Raw genomic sequence first — 19,761 nt, 5'->3', positions numbered from 1 at the left:
TACAAAATCATTTTGCATTAATCATCAAAATCCAAGTACATTCTATAGGCATTTCGATCAGAAGTGTAATAACATTCAATCAATTTATCGATTTGAAAACCCAATTTCTGGTAAAGAGAAACAGCAGCAATCCTGGAAGGATCGACGTGAAGAGATATACGCTTAATCTTCCTTGTTTTGCATTTGTGAACTGCCGCTTTCAGCAACGCTTCTCCATGGCCTTGACTTCTATGGTTTTCCTTCACTGTGTAAAGCCAAAGTGGGTGATGCAGGACAATTAAGGAAAGAAAGACAGAGGGCAATGTAACCCAGCAATCTCACTAGCTACCACAGTGGGTGATGCAGGACAATTAACCACTTGCTCTAAAAGCTCAAATTGATAGATCATGGTGAATTAATCCCTTTATCTCATAGCACAGTCCCCACATCCATGGGTTAGGTCCTTGGCCGAACCCTCATCGTGGGCCCCAAATCCATGGGTTCCGCCTCACACGGGCCGCCCACCCTGAGTGTGCCCCGCATCCCACAGGCCACCCCACTTAAGCCCAGTGTGAAAATGCCCCTACATTAGTGGGCTAGCCTTACTTTGTGTGGTCCCCTTATTGCATCAGCCAATAGGGTCAGCAGATTGACATGTAGCAGATCAAATAAGGAAAGATACACCAGAACACAAACAATTTGATGACTTCAAGATGTAATTGATCGACTGAGCTTTCGTTCAGCCCAACAAACAGTGATGGGGAGATTACCTTCTGGAAAACAAACCGTCCGTATGGTGGGACCCTGGACATCTCATCTGGCCCATATTAAACATGGAATGGATATCATCAGAAGCGCCCATTTTGGTCTTGAACAAGTTGAGTCGATTTCGTCCGACCCGGCCTGCTTCGGTTAGTTCCTCCCCAGTTTGGCTTTGACTCACCGGTTAGTTCCAAGTGAGCCAACCTGACCAAGTTGACTCAACTCCAGTCCAGCACAAGGACGGAAACCAGGATTCAAAGCCACAAGCTTAAATGTGGTTAATATGATGTATTGTTCATTTCAATGAGATGCCTACGTTCTTCTGATGGGATGGATATTTGGGCAAAGTGCATCCTATGATGGGGCCCACCAGATTTAATGGCTCAGGTTCCACAAAGATCTATCCCACCTGTACCATTGTGGGGTCAAACAAAAGATGGTCCCATTCTCTATGGCACTTCATATCTTACCTTGTAACTAGAACGGGTTACTTTTTGTAAATGATGATCAAAAATAAGTTTTCACAATTCAGAGGTTAGGATTGTTTACCTGATCTCATTTTGGGTAATTCTTTCATTTTGATGAGGGACATTGGATGAATGTAATGGATAGCATATAAACATCACAATGGGCCCTACACAAAACAAATAATGGTTGTCTCATCCAAACCTTTTCTGAGGGTGTGTCCTACAACCTAAGTTGAGGATGGTCATGTTTTTCAAGTTCTTAAGACAAACATGAGTCAGCGTACTTATAGATGAGTTAGATCCATGAAACTTCCATGGCTCTTTATGTACAAGGGTAGTTTTGTTGTTTACAAAACAAAAGATTTTTGTTGCTATATAGAGAGAGGCATTTTCATCCTTTATGAAAAAAGCACACTTAATTTGATGGAATTTAGAGAAAATTAATGGCCTGTTTGGATGCCTGTAAGTTCCTTAAGTTATAAGTAACTTACAAGTAAGTCATAGGTGAAAGTCACTTGCAAAGAATATTCTTTGGATGTAAGCTGTAAATCACTTACACGTAAGTTCGTTTTTGGTTTAGGTAACCTATAAGTTAATTATAAGCAAGAAACTGCATATTTGCACCAAGCAGAACTTGGATTGGGAAATCGTTCTAAAATGTTATAATCACGTAAGAAAAGCTAGGCACAAAAAATGTCATTTTGTTACGCCCATCTAGATGAATATTTAAGTTAATTTTTAGGTTAAACCAATCATCAAGTGGGTCACGGATTCAAAACACCTATAATACAGAGCAATAACTCAATATGCGCATTGAAAGGAAATGGATTGTAACCATGGTACTGAATGTCAGTATCGATTGGCATATCGGCCCGGTGGAAAAATGATACAATACAACGTCTCGTATCAGAATTGGAGCCGTACCTGCCCGTATCGATTTTAAAAAAAAAAATTAAAGCAAACAAATATGGAAAAATATTGGGGGAAGATACACAAGAATCTATCTTCTTCTTTTTTAATTATTTTGACCATGTATTCAAGGGTGTATCGGACCATTATTTGATGAGAATGTTGTCTATCGATTTGACTGATTGAAGGTCAACTAAATGGGCCCTAATTAAATACAAATCAAGCATGATTTGGTGAACAATGGCCCATTAAGTTGAAACACAACAAAAAGAAAATGAAAATATAAAAAAGAAAGTGAAGGTTTACCCTTCTTCTCGATTTTTCCCATAATGGTCCACTTCACTTCGATTTGTTGAATCCCATTCAAATCATCTGTTTTAATCCCAAAATAAATTTAGATCTAGCCTAAAATGAGTTTTTAAGCTTCTTCCATAGTTTAAATGAAAAATAAAAAAATAATAAATAAATAAAATGAGACATATGTGAAATTTTGAAAAAAATAATAATCGAAATTGGCCTTTTATGGGCGTATCAGCCTGTATCGGCCATATCATTGTTGTATCGGCTATACAAGCCAATACAGACCAATACGAGTCAGTTTTTTGGTATCGGGCCATTACGACCTCGTATCATGTATCGTCTCATGCTGACACAGATACGATATGGCCATATTGGCCAATACGATACCGATATTCATGTCCATGATTGTAACCAAAAAAAAAAAAGAAGGAAAGAAAAAGAAAAACTTCACAATAATCAGACACTAAATGGAAATGGATTGTAATTCCAATCAATATACTCAGTATTTAGCAAAATACAAGTTAATGAAAAAAAATAAAAATGGCCTACAACAATCAGACACATTATCAGATGTAACCTAGAGCACATAATGATGGTGCAAAAAACATAATTAATCGACAGTGGAGACAAATAATCAAACAAAAAGGATTCTTGTGTGTGACAGTGTGAGGCCTTTGATGGGCTGGACTGCACACAAGATGATTAAATAAAATAAAAATGGACTGCTTTAATGGGCAATGGTTAAAATAATGAAAAAAATTAAAAATATAAAGAACAATGGTCCACCTTGATGGGCTGAACTGTGGGGCCCATCTTGATTTATGTTTTATCAACTCATTATAAGGCATGGGTCCAAAAAAAGAAAAAAAAAGATCCAAATCTCAGATGGACCACACTACAAGAAACAATGGTGATTGAATGTCCACCATTAAAAACTTCCTAGGGCCCAGCCCACCATCCAACCTGTTGATAAGGTCACACAGACCTGGATGAATGGAAAACATAAATATCAGCTTGATCCAACTCTTTTGTGTCCCACAAGAAGTTTTATTGGTGGCCATTCAATCACCATTGTTTCTTGTGGTGTGACCCACCTAAGATTTGGATCCACTTCATTTTTGGGTCCAGGCCCTGAAATGAGCTGGCAGAACGGATGGACCGCATGGATATAACAATACATAAGGTGGGCCCCACTGTCATGGCCTAACCGAAAGAGGATCACCAAACCCCGATCCCTAAGTTCCTTTCCATCCAATTCCTTCCTTTTCCAGACCAAGACTGCAATTATTTCTTAACCGTCCATCTCTAGAACACTGATTAGACGTTTACCATCTATCCTTACTGACTCCCAACTACAAAGGGACCCACAAAATCAACAGTCTAGATGAACTAACCTGGCCCCAATTGGAAACACTGGCACATCAGGACTCAATGATTTCTCAAAAAAAAAAAAGAAAAAAGAAAAAAAAGAAGAAGGTGTGTTTGGTTGCACAAAATATCATAAAATTACACCAAATTAGACGGATTAATCGTGAAATTTCATGAAATTCGGTGCAACCAAACGCACCCATAAACAATAACCCACGCCGAAATGCATAACTACTCTCTTTTTTTTACGAGTATGGTTTGTTTTATCACTAAAAAGTATGAAAAGAGGTGTGTGCATTAAAAAATGAGGGTGTATTTTTCTTCTTATACCTGCGAGTTTGGTGATGGATGCATATAGAGAAGATGGCCATGCATACATGACATAGCCCACGATTTCTCCCGCTTCTGTCTGAGAATACAACAGCCCGCAGTTCCTCTTTCTCAATTCCTCCCGAAACGATTTCGCAAGCGATTCGTGTTTGGGGAAAATCTTCCTCTCCATTCTCACAATCTCCTCGATCGCGTTCCAGCATTTCTCTGCCGTTGGATCTTGCCCTAGCTCGACGATTATCGGACCACAATTTGCCATGAAAGTGGACCGTTCGAGGGTGTTTTCCAGAAGAGCCGAGTTGCTGGGTTATTGAGAGGAGGTTTGCTTCGAAAAAAAGAAAAAAACTTTAATACTCTGGCGGACTGCGATAGATGATGCGCAGGAAGTTAGAAATGAACGTGACTGCAGACCTAAGCTCTCTGGGGCCCACAATGATGTATGTGTTATATCCAATCCGTTCATTCGCTCCGCCATGATGTATGTTTCTGATTCAAACCATTCACCCATTTTACTGACTCAAATTAGGGCATGAGCCCAAAATTGAAGTAAACTGCATGCTCAAGTAGACCACACCACATAAAATAAGGGGACAATGATCAACCGTTAAAAACTAAAATTGGTACATGACACATAGTAATGTGTATTGATGAATTAAAAACGAATTAAAAGCACATTTATTAGCTTGATCCAAAACTTTCGTGGCCCTAAAAAAGTTCCCAATGATAAGTATTCAATTTCCATTGTATATTGTGTTGTGGTCTGTATCACTGTGGATTTACCTCATTTTTTAGTTCATGCCCTAAAATTTTAGAATGTCTAGTTTTTCTCGGTGTTCATTTTGGTGCATTAGTCAACCATCATCATCTCACACCAGCTAACATGAATTTAAAAGGGTAAATAATTATTGCCCGTTTATCAGTATCTACTTTGGTAATATGTTAACTAAATGGGCCCTAAATGAAATTTGATCTTTATACCTATACAAATGAGATGGGGTAAATGTTGTAAATTATTTACATACAAAAAAGGTCATCTAAACATGGAGTGTAAATGATTTACAATGTAGCTCATTTATAGGCATCTAAGCAACCCTTATGATGTGCCCTTCTCTTCTAAGGGCTTGTTTGGCCAGACCGATCCCATGGTATTAGGAGGGATGGGATCCCGATATCCTGGGATATGCATGACAAGCCAAACAAACCTGGTGAACTTGTCCCCGATCTAAGCAATCCCATAGATCTTAAAATAATCCACTGACATCACCATTATTACCTTAAAATTGATCCCAACCCTTGGTCGGACAGATTGGAAGGTAAAATCCTAGGATATGCCAAGCTGTGGCAAATAGACCCAGTGAACTTGTCCCAGGATGTAGCAATCCCATGGATCTTAAACTAATCCATTGACACCACCATCATTATCTTAAAATCCTTCCCATCCATCCTAATCCCGCCGGCCAAATAGGCCCTAAAGGTTTTAACAATGGGTGTGATTACCCCCATTGCATTCTAGTGTTGTGGTCCACTTTGCAATAGGGATTTATTTCTTGATTGGGCTCATGATCTAAAATAAGCTGGCAAAACAAGTGGACAAGAGTTAGATATATCAATCAGATTAATTGGTTAATCCCGTGACACACCAAGAGTCATGTCTATTTGATCGATTGGATTTTTAATGGTCCTCGAGTTGTCCACTAATGGTTTTATCAAAGCTCAGCTAGAGCTTGAAGAATAGTTTAATATCATTTTGGGTGAGGTTTCTACATACCCCGACTCACCCAAGACGGTATGGCCTTTATTGTTGGGTCCACCTTTATGTATGTAATTTGTATCCATGCTTTCTATTCATTTTTTCCTATATAAATTTAGGGTGTTATCCCAAAAATGAAGCAACTCTAATCATTAGGTGGACCATACTATAGTAAACAATGATAATTGGCCATTAATGGGCGACAAAAGTTATGGATCAAGCTGTTATTTGTTTTCTTCCCCTTATAGGATCTTATCAACAGACTGGATGGCAAACAAACACCGGAAACATGAAGGTGTGCCCTAAGAAGTATTTAATGGTGTTGTGATCAATCACCACCATTTCATATGTCATGGTCCACCTGATAATTGGATTTGCTTTATTTTTGGAATTATGCCCTAAAATGATCTGAAAAATGGATAAACAATGTGGATACATAATACATACATGAAGGTGGGCCACACCGTAAGGGCTTCACCATCTTGGGTGAGCCCGCCATCCCAACTAATCCACTCCCTTGCCAGAGACGGATAGTTAAGGGGCTCAACGGGCCGACCATGATGGGGCTCAACAGGCCCACCGTGATGTATATGCGCTATCCATGTTGTCATCTATTTTGACGTATCATTTTAAGACATGAGCCCAAAAAAGATACACATCAAAGGCTCAAGTAGACCACACCATAGGAAGTAGTGGGGATTAAACTCCAGTTGTTAGAAACCGTATAGGGCCCACCTTAATGTTTATTGGCTATCCGACCTGTCCATAAGGTCAAATAAATATGGATGGAGGGAAATATAAATATCAGCTTGATCCAAATTTTTCATGAGCCGCATGAAGCTTTCAAGAGTAGGCTTACAATCCCCACTACTTACATACGGTGTGGTCCACATGAACCTTTAATCTATGTCCACACTAGCCCTTACTTTGTCTCCCTTTTCACCTCATGCCATAAAATGTAGCTGTCAATCTGTCTCCTCTCTCAGCTTATGCTGAAAAATAATATATTAAAATGGATATACAACGTGGATAGAACATATAAGGCCTGCACATCCAACCATCAGTTTTCTTCCTGGGTCTGACTATGATTATGATGGAATTTGTACTTGAACTCATGACCTCTTTGTGTTGAAAATCTTGTATGTCCACACTATGGTATGATTAAGGACCTTCAATGCACTTCATATGTTTTGTGTGCTTTTAATAGGCTACTTTTTTTTTTTTCTTTAAAAAAAAAAATTTATTATTTACACACGCGCACACACCCCCACACACTCACGCTTTTATTAGGCTACTTAATCTAAATTTCATTGACGAAGAAACAAGTGAAAAGGCAAATAGCAAATATGGGCAGGACCCAAAACTTTTGTAGCCCATGGGAAGTTTTCAATGGTGGGTAATCGCTACTTTTTTCAGCGGTGTGCTTCACCTGACATTTGAATCTTAGGTTCGTGCGCTAAGATGATCTGGAAAGTTAGATGAATGGTGTGGATTAAACACATACATCATAGTGGGCCCACAATGATTGTATGCAATCCGCCTCCGTCCTTGAAGGCTCAGCTATGGGGGCGTTTTTGCCATTTTAGCAAAAAAATCATTGACCACCAGGGGTGTACATTGAGTCGAACCGAGTCGAGTTGATGCCGGCTTGACTCGGCTCGGCCACTGGCTGACCTCAGCTTGAACTCGACTTGGCTTGGTCCTCAAGCCTAACTGGCTAGCTCGGCTCGGTTTGGTCAACAACTTGGGCTAGCTTGGGCTGAGTTCAAGTCAAGATCGAGCCGAGTTTACTATTGAGGCATTTTCACAAACATCTGTACTGGACCTTCAAAATTTCTCTGAAACAGAAGTAATGGTTTTATAGGTATTTTATCAAACACCTTCTAAGCAAGATAAAAACTAAGGAAAAAAGGATATTTGTCTCATGTACATACCTTCCCTACGACCGGCTACACTTTGTTGAGTCATTTTATCAAATACTTGGTGAGCAACATCAATGGTAAAGTAATCGAGTCACTGAACTGGTTCGATCCGAATTCGATTCAAGCTGGATTCAATTCGAGTCAAGTTGAGTTGGGGCTGCTTGAACTTGACTTGTACTCATTTTCGAGTGCAAAAAATTATCTAGACTGAGCTCAAAATCAACTTAGAATTGAGTCGTGTCAAACCAAGCTTTTTCCAGTCGAGTTAGCGAGCTAACCGAGCTAGCTCGGTTCGTGCACGCCCTAATTCGTTAGTTAAAACTAACATAAGATACTCGTTTACAATAACTCAACTAATTAGGCAGCTTAATGAAAGTTTAATTAAAAAAGGTACCGGAATGCAATTATGCAAACAGTAAGGTTTTTGTAAAATTCCCTATTTATTAAAATGATTTCATCTCTCCCCACCTCTCTCCCTCGCTCTCGTAGCCGCTCCCTTCTCCTGCGACGGCTGCTACTCTCTCGAGCGACTCTGGCAACGGCCGCTCCCTCTCTCGAGGGATAAATCGCTCTATCTCTCTGTCTAAAACATTATACTCTCTTTCCGAAAATCCCCATCTCCCTGTCCGTACGACTCCACTATTCCCTCTCTAATGGCAGGCAAGAAAAGAAAATCGCCGCAGCAGCTGCAGCACCAGCAGCCCTTGGGTGCTCCTGCGGACTACTCTTCCACCGCGTCCACGAAGCGTTCCCGTCTTCCTAAAACCCATCAGAAGGAGCAGAAGGCAAATTGCAGACAATTATTCCCCTATAAATTTTCTTCTTCTTTTTTTCTTATAAATTTTGTTTTTATTAGATTCTTATTTATTAGTTTTTTTGTAATTTTTTACAGCTCATATCTTCGAATCTGACTTCGAAGATTCTAAAAGAAGCCTTGAATCAGCAGAAAGAAATCCTCGAAGAAGAAGCTGGACCACAGACCCTAACTGCTTTCTCATCTGTTGCCACTGATCCGTCCGCCGCATCGGACAGTGATGGAGAAGGTGATTTGGATGCGTTTGATGGGTTTTCAGAAACCCAAAGCCAGTATGATGGTCGTGTGGTGAGTTCTCTCAATCTCATTTGTCAACAAGGGGTGCATCTATCAACAATGGGGGCTTAAATATTAGTTTCCTCAGAAAACTCGAATAAGCTCATCCTTTGTAAGGTTCAAACATAAACAATTTACACATGAAAACTCTGTCTTAGTTATAAAGCGTTTCCAAGTAAACACCTATCTGTGTTTGGATAACCTGTAAAGTGTTTGTAGCCTGTAATGGGGTTTTCACTCCAGACAGCTTAGAGTGGCAGATGGGCGATTCTAATTATCAGGTGGGTCACATCACTAGCAATAATTTGGAAGGGCATGCTCACCATTAATAACTTCTGATTGTTTTTTGGGTCCATGTGGACTGTATATGCCATCCAGTCCAGTTTATCAAGCCATTCTAACAGTCAGGTGGGCTTACACCAGAAGAAACGGCTGTGATGTGTACGCTACCAATAAAATTGCCCAGATTGTTGTGGTGCCCACTTGGTTTCTAGATTTTCCTGATCTCGGGGCCTGAGGAGAGAAAACAGGGAAGTAATATTAATGGAAGGGTTGAATGTAATACACAGATCATGGTGGGCCCTGTATCATCCAAAGCTCCGTGGAGTTCTGAGTTCCACTGTGATGTCTGCATGAAATCCACTCCATCCATCATTTCGCCAGCTCAGCTTTTAGGATAGATAACGAGAAATTTTATTGAAGCAAAAAGAAAAAAACTGGAAGAAAGAGGGAGAGCTGGACCGCTGAGATAGCCGATCAGCTACTCTCCTAAAAAGAGCAAATCACAACCCTTTAGCTTTTCGACAGAAGAGGCCTACTCAACTATAAAGTGAATCACCCTATGAATAGTAGCCTCTAACAAGTTCGAAATACCTTTAAAGCATCTCCCATTCCTTTCTTCCCACACAGCCCAACAAACAGCCAAGAGAGACATTCTCCAAAGCTTAGACCTTTGCTTTCCACACCTCATGTTAGGATGGGAGACCAAAAAATGAGTCAGACCCAAGACCCAAGTGAGCCACACCATTCTAAACAGTTGAAACCTTACTGGGGCCCATGGCCTTTTTTAATTCCTAATCCAAACCATACTTAAGGTGATTCTCATCAAGATGAAGGGAAAACACAAATATTGGCCTGCTCCAAAACTTCCATGGGCCCCAAAAGGGTTTCGATGATGGGCGATTGGGCGTTCAATCCCCACTGTTTCTTGTGGTGTGGCCCATTTAAGTTTTGGATTGGCCTTATTTTTGGCTCGCGTCCTAAAATGATCTGGCAAAGTTGATAGATGGAGTGGATGTTAGATAAACATCGTGGTGGACCCTACACTGATATGGGTTACACTGTCTTGGTCCCTGAGGAGTTACATACAACTCACATCCGAGCGAGAGATGGTGGAGAAGGCCTACTACAATGCTTCCTTATCCGATTTCAAATCTAGCAGCTAACCCATGATTGGATTACTGTAATATGAAACATGCAAAATTGCCTAGTTTACAGGCAATTACAGGCATCCAAACAGCCCTTGTAATGTCTTTACCTATAAACTCTTTACAACAAAAGGATTTTATAGGCATCCAAATGGCCCATACGCACCCTTTTCTTTTGTAAACTGTAAAGGCAAAATGAAAGAGTAGGAAATAAAATTACAATGGAAAAGGGTGTAACTGTCATTTTTGTTCTTTTCTTCTATTGCATTTTTAATTAGATATCAGAACACTTGATTAGGAAGGCAGGCCCTACCTCCCGGTGATCTGGTTTGTTCATTTGGTCAGGGCTGCACCATATATGATTGACACTGCAAAATGATTACCATGTCGAGCAATCCTAGCCATGTGTTTGCTGTCCTGCAAGTGGATTGTTAAAGAAGAAATATCGCATGCGGAATATGTGCAATGCGAAGGTGTCAATATGTATCCATTACATTACCCATCCATGGTGGGGCCCACTAGATGATCAGTCTAGGTTGCTGCAAAGTGTGTCCTCCTGTAAGAATTCCAAAGTGGATAAAAAAATTGGTACATAAAAAGGGATGCTGACCATTTTATGATAATACCTCCTATTTTAAGTGGTTGGGGTTGAAATTATAGTGCCTTAATTTTGTAGGAAGAGATTGATGAGGAGGATGAGATGGTCTTGGCGGCATTCATGTCCAAGGATGCTGGTCCACAGCGTACGTTGGCTGATCTTATCATACAAAGAATCAAAGAAAAGGATGCAGAAGTAGCTTCAGGTAGGTAGTCTCTTCTTAGAATTAAATTGGCAACTTCAATTGTCTTAGCATTCGTTCATTTCTTGGATGGGATAGACATTGAATTCAGTTGAGTGTTTGCTATTTTCTTTTTCATCATCAATCATCATGTAAGCCTTATCCCAACTAATTTAGGTTGGGTGCATGAATCCTTTTACACCGCTCCACTCTATCAAAGGCCATAAGTTAGAACATAGGTCATTGAGTCTTTTCTTGCTACCACCCACATCCTTTTAGCTTTCCCCTTGCCCTTTTAGAGCCTTCAACTTGTACCAACTCAGTCCTAACCGGCGCAGTTTTTGGTCTCCACTGCACATGACCAAACCATCTAAGTCTACTTTCCCTCATCTTATGACCAATTGGTGTTACTCCTAATTCCCTTGAATGCATTCATTTCTAATCCTATCCTTCCTTGTTTTGCGCTCATCCATCTCAACATCCTTATTTCATCTACACATCCTATGAACATGTTATTCCTCAACTACCTAACATTCTATTGCACAAAGCATGGCTGGTCTTATAGCCAACTTATAAAATTTTGCTTTCAGTTTGAGAGGTACATGACCATCACATAAAGCTTTAGAGGTACATCTCCATTTCTTTCACCTTGCTTGAATTCTATGAGCAACATCCTTCTCAATCTCTCCACTCTGATGAATTATTGACCAAAGATATCGAAAGTGGTTATTTTGGGAAATTTCAGGGTCAACAATCTTAACTAATTCCTCATTCCCACTCCTATTGTTACTATTGCACTCCATATACTCTATTTTAGTCCGATTAATTTTAATCCTTTGGATTCTAAAGCACCCTCTCCTTAAATCTAGCTTTGTGCATATGCCCTGCCCTCCCTCTTCTTGTCAATGAAAACTATGTCATCTACAAACAACATGCACCATGGGATCTCTTCTTGCAAATGCCTCGTTAACTTGTTCATAACACCATTTTGTGAAAAGCTACGGGCTCAATGCCGACTCTTGGCGCAAGCCTACAATAATTGGGAACTCACTTGTCTCTCCACTAGTGGTCCTCACATTTGTCATTGCTCCCTCATACATATCCTTAATCATGTCAATATATCTTCCTGAAACTCCTTTCTTTCCCAACACCTACCAGATTAACTCTCCACAAACCCTATCATCATAAGCTTTCTTTGAGTCAATAAAGACCATGTGGGGATCCTCCCTCATCTCCCTATATTTCTCCATCGTCTAAGTAGGAAAACAACTTTAGTGGACCTCCCTGGCATGATATCATACTGATTTTATGATACGTTGGTTTCATGCCTTAATCTTTGCTCAATCGCTATTTCTCAAAGTTTCATAGTATGGCTCATAAGTTTTGTCCCATGATAGATAGTGCAGCTCTGTATGTCTCCTTTTTTCTTATAAATGGGTGCTGCCGTAATTTACCTCCATTACTCTCTCATTTTCTTCAATCTTACAATCTTATTGAACAAGTTTGTCATCCAAGATAACCTAGCATCTCCCATACACTTTCATACCTCTACTGGTATGCTATCTGATCAAAGGGATTTTCCTGTTTTCATCTTTCTCAAAGCTTCTTTCACTTTATATATCCTATTCCTACAAAAGTATATATGGATTCCAACGTCATTTGAGTCTATGGTTCCTTCAGTCCTTTAGTCTACTGGTATGCCATCCGGTCAAAGGGATTTTCCTGTTTTCATCTTTCTCAAAGCTTCTTTCACTTTATATATATCCTATTCCTACAAAAGTATATGTGGATTCCAACGTCATTTGAGTCTATGGTTCCTTCAGTTCTTGTGCTCTCAGAGTGATTGTCATTTGACAAGTTCTGAAAATAAATTCACCACCTTTCATTGATCTTGTTGTCCTCGACCTATACCCTTTGATTATCTCTCTTAAATCTTAATGCATCTAACATGATTTAGGTCCCTACTCTTCGTCTCTCTCATTTTTGCAAGTTTGAAGGCATTTTTCTCACCTTATCTTGTCCCCAAATATATCATAAAGATCACCATAAGCTTGAAGTTTAGCTTCAATTAGTACTTTCTTAGTAATCTTTTTGGCATTTCTATTGTCCAAGATTTTCACTGTTTCTAGTCCCTTGTCAGGCTTTGAAACATGAATGTTTCTCATTAATAGCCTTTTGTACATTGTCATTCCACCACCAAGTTACATTACATGACTGGCTTTTCCCTCCAGATACGTCTAAAGATCTTTTTCTACTTCCTAAAGCACTCAACCATCTCATTCTACATAACCTTTACGTCTTCCTCAACATCACTTTCTTTTTTCCACTAATTTATTTCTGAATAATATTGTTATCTTCCTTTTAAATTATACCACCCAATTTTTGGACACTTATTATTTCATTCCTTTTCTTCCATCTTTTAATATAAATATCCATAACCATTAACCCATGTTGCATGGTCAAACTCTCTCTAGGTATTACCTTACAGTTCTTATATATTGATCATTCTATCTTTCTAAGTGGAAAGAAATCTATTTGGCTTGTATATGATCCACTTTTTAAAGTTATTAAATGTTCACCTCTTTTTTTGAAGTATGTGCTTTGCTAGAGTTAGATTGTATGCTATAGCGACATCAAGTATAACCAACTCCATTTCATTTCTTCTCCCCAAACCCTATCCTTCATGTACCCACTCAAATTGTCTACTTTCTTTTCCTACATGACCATTTGAGTCTCCTCCTACAAAAATCCTGTGTGTTTGGAATTTCTTGCATCATCCATCCATGTCCTCCACTCCTCCTAGAATGGTCTCTTGACAAGATCCTCTAACCCTACCTGTAGGCTGCAGCGCATGTGCACTAATAACATTGATTTTCTCCTCTCCCAACACAAGTTTTATTAATAAAATCCTATCGCTTATTCTCTTAACATCTACCACTTTATCCTTTAAATCCTTATCTACCATTATCTGTACCTTATTTCTATTATTGTCCTTTCCTATATACCAAAGCTCATATCCATCAATTTCTCTAGCTTTGGCCTCTTTCCACTCGGACTCTTGAGTGCAAGATATGTTAACTTTCCTCTGTTTCATCGTATCTACTAACTCCATACTCTTACCTGTTAGTATTCCTATATTCCATGTGACAAGAAGAATCCTTTTCTCTTGGACTAGCTTCTTTACTTGTACTCATCCATAATTTGCATGGGAACCCTTGCTTCTCATAGCAACCAGGCGCCGTTATGGCACTTTTCTTTCGGGGGACGCCTTAGCCAGCCCTTACCCATTTCTCACAACACCCAGATTCTGATGCAGCATGTCACTTACAGGGAACACCCTGGCATGAGTTTGCTATTTTCTTTTGAGAAGAAAATTTGGGATTCTTTGGTTAAAAAATCATGGAATTAAATGGGAACATCTGTAAATTGGTCATCAAGGAAGAAAACACAGAGGCAAATAAATAATGGAAAAAGGTAGTTACAAGTTGACTTGGATTGATTAAAGCCTAAAAATTTTAAACAAAAAGAGAAAAAAATTGACCCCTCTTTAATCTCAAATGGGTCCTACCATGAAACTTATTGGAAGGTTTCTAAATTTGGAAAGATTGATAGCTTACATGACTACATTGTGTTGATATGAACAATGTTTTAAATATCGACGATATCGGCCGATATATCCCACTATTTTTCTTGTATCCCACCTGTGTGATGCAAAACGCACAAATAGTGGTATATATCCCACATGTTCGATCCGGTGAACATTTTTTATTTTTGATCCTTTAAAAAAAAAAAAAAAAAAATCATGTTAAATCAATGTCGAGTTGTTACAAATCTGTGTTTTTTCATGTTTTGCATGAAAAATCATGGATTGGGAGCTTCGATTATGAGATTTGGATGAGAAGGACCGAGTTGCAAAAAATTGAAAAACCGATATTTTGAACACTGGATATGAACCAAAGCCGATGTGGTATTTGAGTAGTATTTCAAGTTTTTGCACCCTTGTTTGCTATTCTCCAAGGTTTAAAAATTCTATTTCTGAGTGCGACTCATCCAGTTCAGAAACAGGTATGACGCATCTAAAACCGGATGAGTTCCGTTATATTGTGATAGGTTTGCTGTGGATATGATGGAAAAGAATATTGTCCTATCTCGGAGCGAATCATACCAATATTGAACTAGTTTGGCTGAATTGTGATTACTTTGTATATAGCAAGGTATTAAAGAATGGTAATGTAACAGCTGTATAACCACCCTTATGTAATGGTAATGGTGGGAACTGTTATGCGTTACGAGGCCATTATGGCAGTTATAGAAGAAGTGGCCCGTAAATCGTAATGGCCCTATAACGGTCCATTATGAGACCAGGGCTGATACAGTTTTTTTTTTTCCAAAAAAAGGAGAAAGAAAAAAGTAGAAAAGAAAATGGCGGTGGCCGTTACGGCCACTGTTATCATTAGCGTTATTGAATACCGTGGTGTAAAGGGGTGTGAGCTGCACTGGTCCTGAATGAAATGGATACACCTTGGCTGAAATTGAGTTATATTGGACGATATTTTAAACCTTGCAAGACTCCATGCCAAAGCCACTACCCTTGTCCACATGTATATGATTGCTATTGAGCATTTGTCAGTCCTAGTGCTGTTTTAAGGAGATTCTGTGAATGCCATTTCCTGGATCAGAAGGGGGCTCTATCCATGAAGGGTGGTTGAACTCATTGATAAAGCATGTGACTTTTGTGCTACCGGGATTCCTCCTGCTCCCACATTATGAGAGACAGTAAGTCTACCGCTGATTTTTTGGCCATGGAGGGGGAGCAAGCAGGGATGTGCTTCTGGTTATTGTTTTTTTAGTTTTGCTGTTTTTATGCTTGTCTATTGGGCTTGCAGCTCTTTGCTGCTTCCATTTTCTTTTGGTTGTGTTTCAACTTCATTTGTGCTAGAAGTAGGTCTATTTTTATATGTATTGCTCCTTTTCTTATCCTTAAAAAAAGAAAAGAATAAAAAAAGAGAGGAAAACACCATGCACGATCATCTTACCATCTGTAGGGGAGGTCCCAACAGGACTTGAAGAAAGGAAGATGGCCGAAGAAAGGAAGATCTATCTTCCGGTTCAAAAGGAGGATAAGGATGTCCCCATCCCCAGATGGGGTGATTTCTGGAGGCAGAAGGGCAGTCCGCCATTATCGTTAGATGCGAAAGAACCATGAACTCGAACGACGGTGCACTAGTTTCATGCTACCAAGGAGTATCGAACGTAGTAACGGATACATGTCACACAATTGCTGGTGACAGGCGAGGTTGATAGTCCGGTGCGAGATCATCCGACATGTGTTCAATCGGACGCCTTTTCAAATGGGTTTCAATCTCTACCGTCCACGACGTTTGAGGCTTAGCAGTGTAATCATATCCTTGCTGCCTCGAAGCAGGTGATGCGTCAGTTCTGCAGGATTGGCGCTACAAATGGCAGCTTCGGCGTTTCTGGAAGATCTGAATGAGAGGTTCGAGTGCAAAAAGTCAGCTCAGAAGTCTCAAATATCAAGGTGGTTGCGTTAGACCCGCTGATCCTACCTAGATCTAATCCGGACCTTCCATTTCATGCAGAGCCTAGCACCGATCGTCAGATAGTATCGAGCCTTGCTAGCTCCGACCCTACTTACGAGTCACGTGTCGATGATATATCGTGCTCGTGTGATCATTGGTCAAAATGGGTCATTCCCCCATCTGTGTTAGGTTTGCCTTCACGTGCGAAGGAGCTGCACCTTTCATTTCTGAATCCTTGTTTTACCCCAAGTAGGGGTGTACATCGAGTCGAACCGACTCGAGCTGGCCTTAGCTCGACTCGGTTCGGCCACTAGCTGACCTCAGCTCGAACTCGGCTCGTCTCGATCCTCGAGCCTGACTGGCCAGCTTAGCTCAGTTCAGTCAGCAACTCGGGCTAGTTCGAGCCGAGTTCCCCTGTGCAACATTTCCACAAACACCTGGACTGCATCTCCAAAATCCCACTGTATGTAAAACAGAAGCAATGGTTTTACAGGTATTTTATCAAACACCTTCTAAGCAACATAAAAACCAAGAAGAAAAGGGTATTTGTTTCATGTACGTACCTTCCTTGCCACCAGCCACACTTCGTTGAGTCATTTCATCAAACACTTGGTGAGCAACATCAATAGCAAAGTAATCGAGTCACCTAACTGGTTCGATCCAAGTTTGATTTGAGCTGGATTCGATCCAAGTTGAGTCGCGAACTCGGCTTGAACTTATTTTCGAGCTAAAAAAATCAGCTTGCCTTTGCTCGAACTCAGCTTTGATCCGAGTCGAATCGAGCTTTTTCGAGTCGAGTCGAGTCGAGTAAGCTAACCGAGCTAGCTCGATTCGTGTACGCCTCTAACCCCAAGTGAGGATGACTTTCCTCATTTATCCATAGTGGGGGACGCTTCCTATGCTCCTGACATGGATCTTCTGCCTTGGAATTTCGATTGTGTAGTTTATTCCGAGAGCTCTTCACCTTGTTCCTTACCAGCTACAGTTCCAATGATAGATCGAGCCATAACAGATCTCTTCCAGGAAGATACGGGAGAAGGAATTATGGAGGTGGAACCCCTGCAGATCAAGGCGAGTACAACATCTGTCGATAGGGGGATGGGTCATCTGGAGAGAGTAGATGAAGCAGATCAGAGGGCAAAGTTGATCAAAACTATTCAAAAGAAAAAACGGATTAGAGATGCCACAGGTCTTGTTAGAAGATCCATAGGAGTTTCTTTTGGTGATCATCTAGAAGATTACATAGCTTCGTTCCACTATATCGAAGATCACGGCCGTCCGTTGACACAGACTAGAACTCCCAGGAAATTCTCCATTAGATCAAATAACAACAAGGAACTCCTATCATGGAACATCAGATGGGCGGGGTCCAAGCAGAAGAGGAGACTTCTCAAAGATATATGTGGAAGAAGTAAAGCCGAGGTGATATGTTTTCAAGAAACTAAGGTTCATAAGTTCAATGATAAACTGCTGGGAACTCTCTGGAAAGCAAGGTATCCCGTATCGGTATCGGTTGGCGTAACGGTGTCCTCCAAAACCGATACGGATACGGGGGCGTAACGGCCCGTAACGGCGCAAAATTTTTTTTTTGCCAAAAAAATATGAAAAAATATGGATTAAATCCAGAATATTCTAAGCATTCCAAATATGCATTCATTTATAATTTGGAACATGTTTATGGTGGTGTAACGGTCCACTCTTTGGTGAGAAGTTGTATCGGACTGTCTGATGAATTTATGAACCAGATAACCTGAATTTGATCATATATTTAATTTTCTAACTATCTACTATCAATGATAGATATATTAGAATGAATGTAAAATGAAAATATCTTACATCAGGTGTTTGCAATTATTTTTGAGGAATTTCTCGAACATACCTGTGGTCCTGTGCAGTGTGGTGCACCATGCACGTGACTGTGATAGTGTAATTCCTGTCTATGACCTGTCATCCTCAAGTCAAGAATATTAAAAAAAAATAATTAGTAGTGTCTGATATACTCCCCTGCAACTTGATTAAGGATTACTTGATTGGTTGTCAGGGGAGCTATTTTAAATACAAGTTCGGTAGTGTCCAGTGTGTGCATGGCTTCTTGCAATAATACTATTGTGAGCTGTCTGCTGTAACAAATACTTACCTTAACACAAATATATACTCACAAGTCACAATCACAAGTCACCACCAAAATGAAAATATGCTTTTTTGTGGTTGCTCGACCTCCACATCATCGTCATCGTCACCATCAGGCTGAGGCTGTCCAATAGGTGTAGGTGCTACATATCCATAATATCCAGTGCCAGAAGGAAATACTAGATCAACGAAACTAGAGGATGACTGATCCTGACTAGGCAACGACTCTGACCCGGAATAAGGATATCCACCAGTGCCCGTCGAATAGCCATACTGGTGCCCATACTCAGGTTGTTGAGAATCTTGAGATTGAGAGTGCGTCTGCTGTGATGAGTAACTTGGATTTGGATCTGGATATCTATAATCATATGGATATTGATCAGGAGGGCTACTCCAACATGAATGTGATGGAACAGGCTCAGTATAACCATCATAATTCAATTCACCATAAGAATATCCATCATAATAACCAAGACCATGAGCCTGCTGATGTTCCGAACCTCTCGGACCCGGTGCACCACTAGATGTACCCACCTCCTGCTGGCTGTATCGTGACTCGGTACACTCATAAGTCCGACCTCGTGTACCACCTCGTCGCTGTTCATCGACATCGTGATCTGTAGACGGCTGTATAGGGCACTGAGCAACACCAGAAGTGCCAGCACCAGGGGCAGGGGGGTCATCGTCTTCATCCGACACGGTCACGCTACCACTGTTCGTACTCTTTTGTTGATCTTGAGCCGTATCTGTACGTGGCATAAACGCTGCCCCTCTTACTGGGTCCAACACATCTGCACGACTCTCTTGTTGCGCTCTGCGTATTTCTGGGTCATCAATTTCCAATTCTTCACTATCCTCTTCAATTTGTTTTTCCCTTGTTTCCAACCAAGGTAGAAGTGGGTCATCCTCATCATAAATATTATCCAAGTTTATTGGACAGTAGTCTCCGTCATCAGTAGCTGTAATGCTCCTATGATGTCGTCGCATTCTTAGTTTTATATTGTAGTG

At 40.3% G+C, this 19,761-nt stretch overlaps 2 protein-coding genes across 3 annotated transcripts in view; one reads left to right on the top strand and one right to left on the bottom strand.

Annotated features, from left to right (window-relative positions):
* Positions 1-4,466, bottom strand: LOC131226280 (uncharacterized). The gene is made up of 2 exons (XM_058222086.1): positions 4,116-4,466; positions 1-244 (listed from the first exon to the last, which is right to left on the bottom strand). Exons 1-2 carry the CDS (start codon positions 4,372-4,374, stop codon positions 18-20), a joined length of 486 nt encoding a protein of 161 aa, XP_058078069.1. The 5' UTR covers positions 4,375-4,466; the 3' UTR covers positions 1-17.
* Positions 4,467-8,242: 3,776 nt separating this feature from the next.
* The window catches only part of LOC131226278 (bystin), a 32,137-nt gene continuing 20,618 nt past the window's right edge, over positions 8,243-19,761 (top strand). For both annotated transcript variants that reach the window (XM_058222083.1, XM_058222082.1), the window contains exons 1-3: positions 8,243-8,572; positions 8,680-8,889; positions 10,981-11,107. In XM_058222083.1, coding sequence (XP_058078066.1) covers positions 8,441-8,572; positions 8,680-8,889; positions 10,981-11,107 — 469 coding nt within the window. In that variant the 5' untranslated portion in view covers positions 8,243-8,440. The remainder of the gene's footprint in view (positions 8,573-8,679; positions 8,890-10,980; positions 11,108-19,761) is intronic.

Source organism: Magnolia sinica, chromosome 14 (assembly GCF_029962835.1).
Source record: "Magnolia sinica isolate HGM2019 chromosome 14, MsV1, whole genome shotgun sequence".
Taxonomy (NCBI): domain Eukaryota; kingdom Viridiplantae; phylum Streptophyta; class Magnoliopsida; order Magnoliales; family Magnoliaceae; genus Magnolia; species Magnolia sinica.
This window is presented reverse-complemented; position numbering and strand designations above follow the sequence as displayed.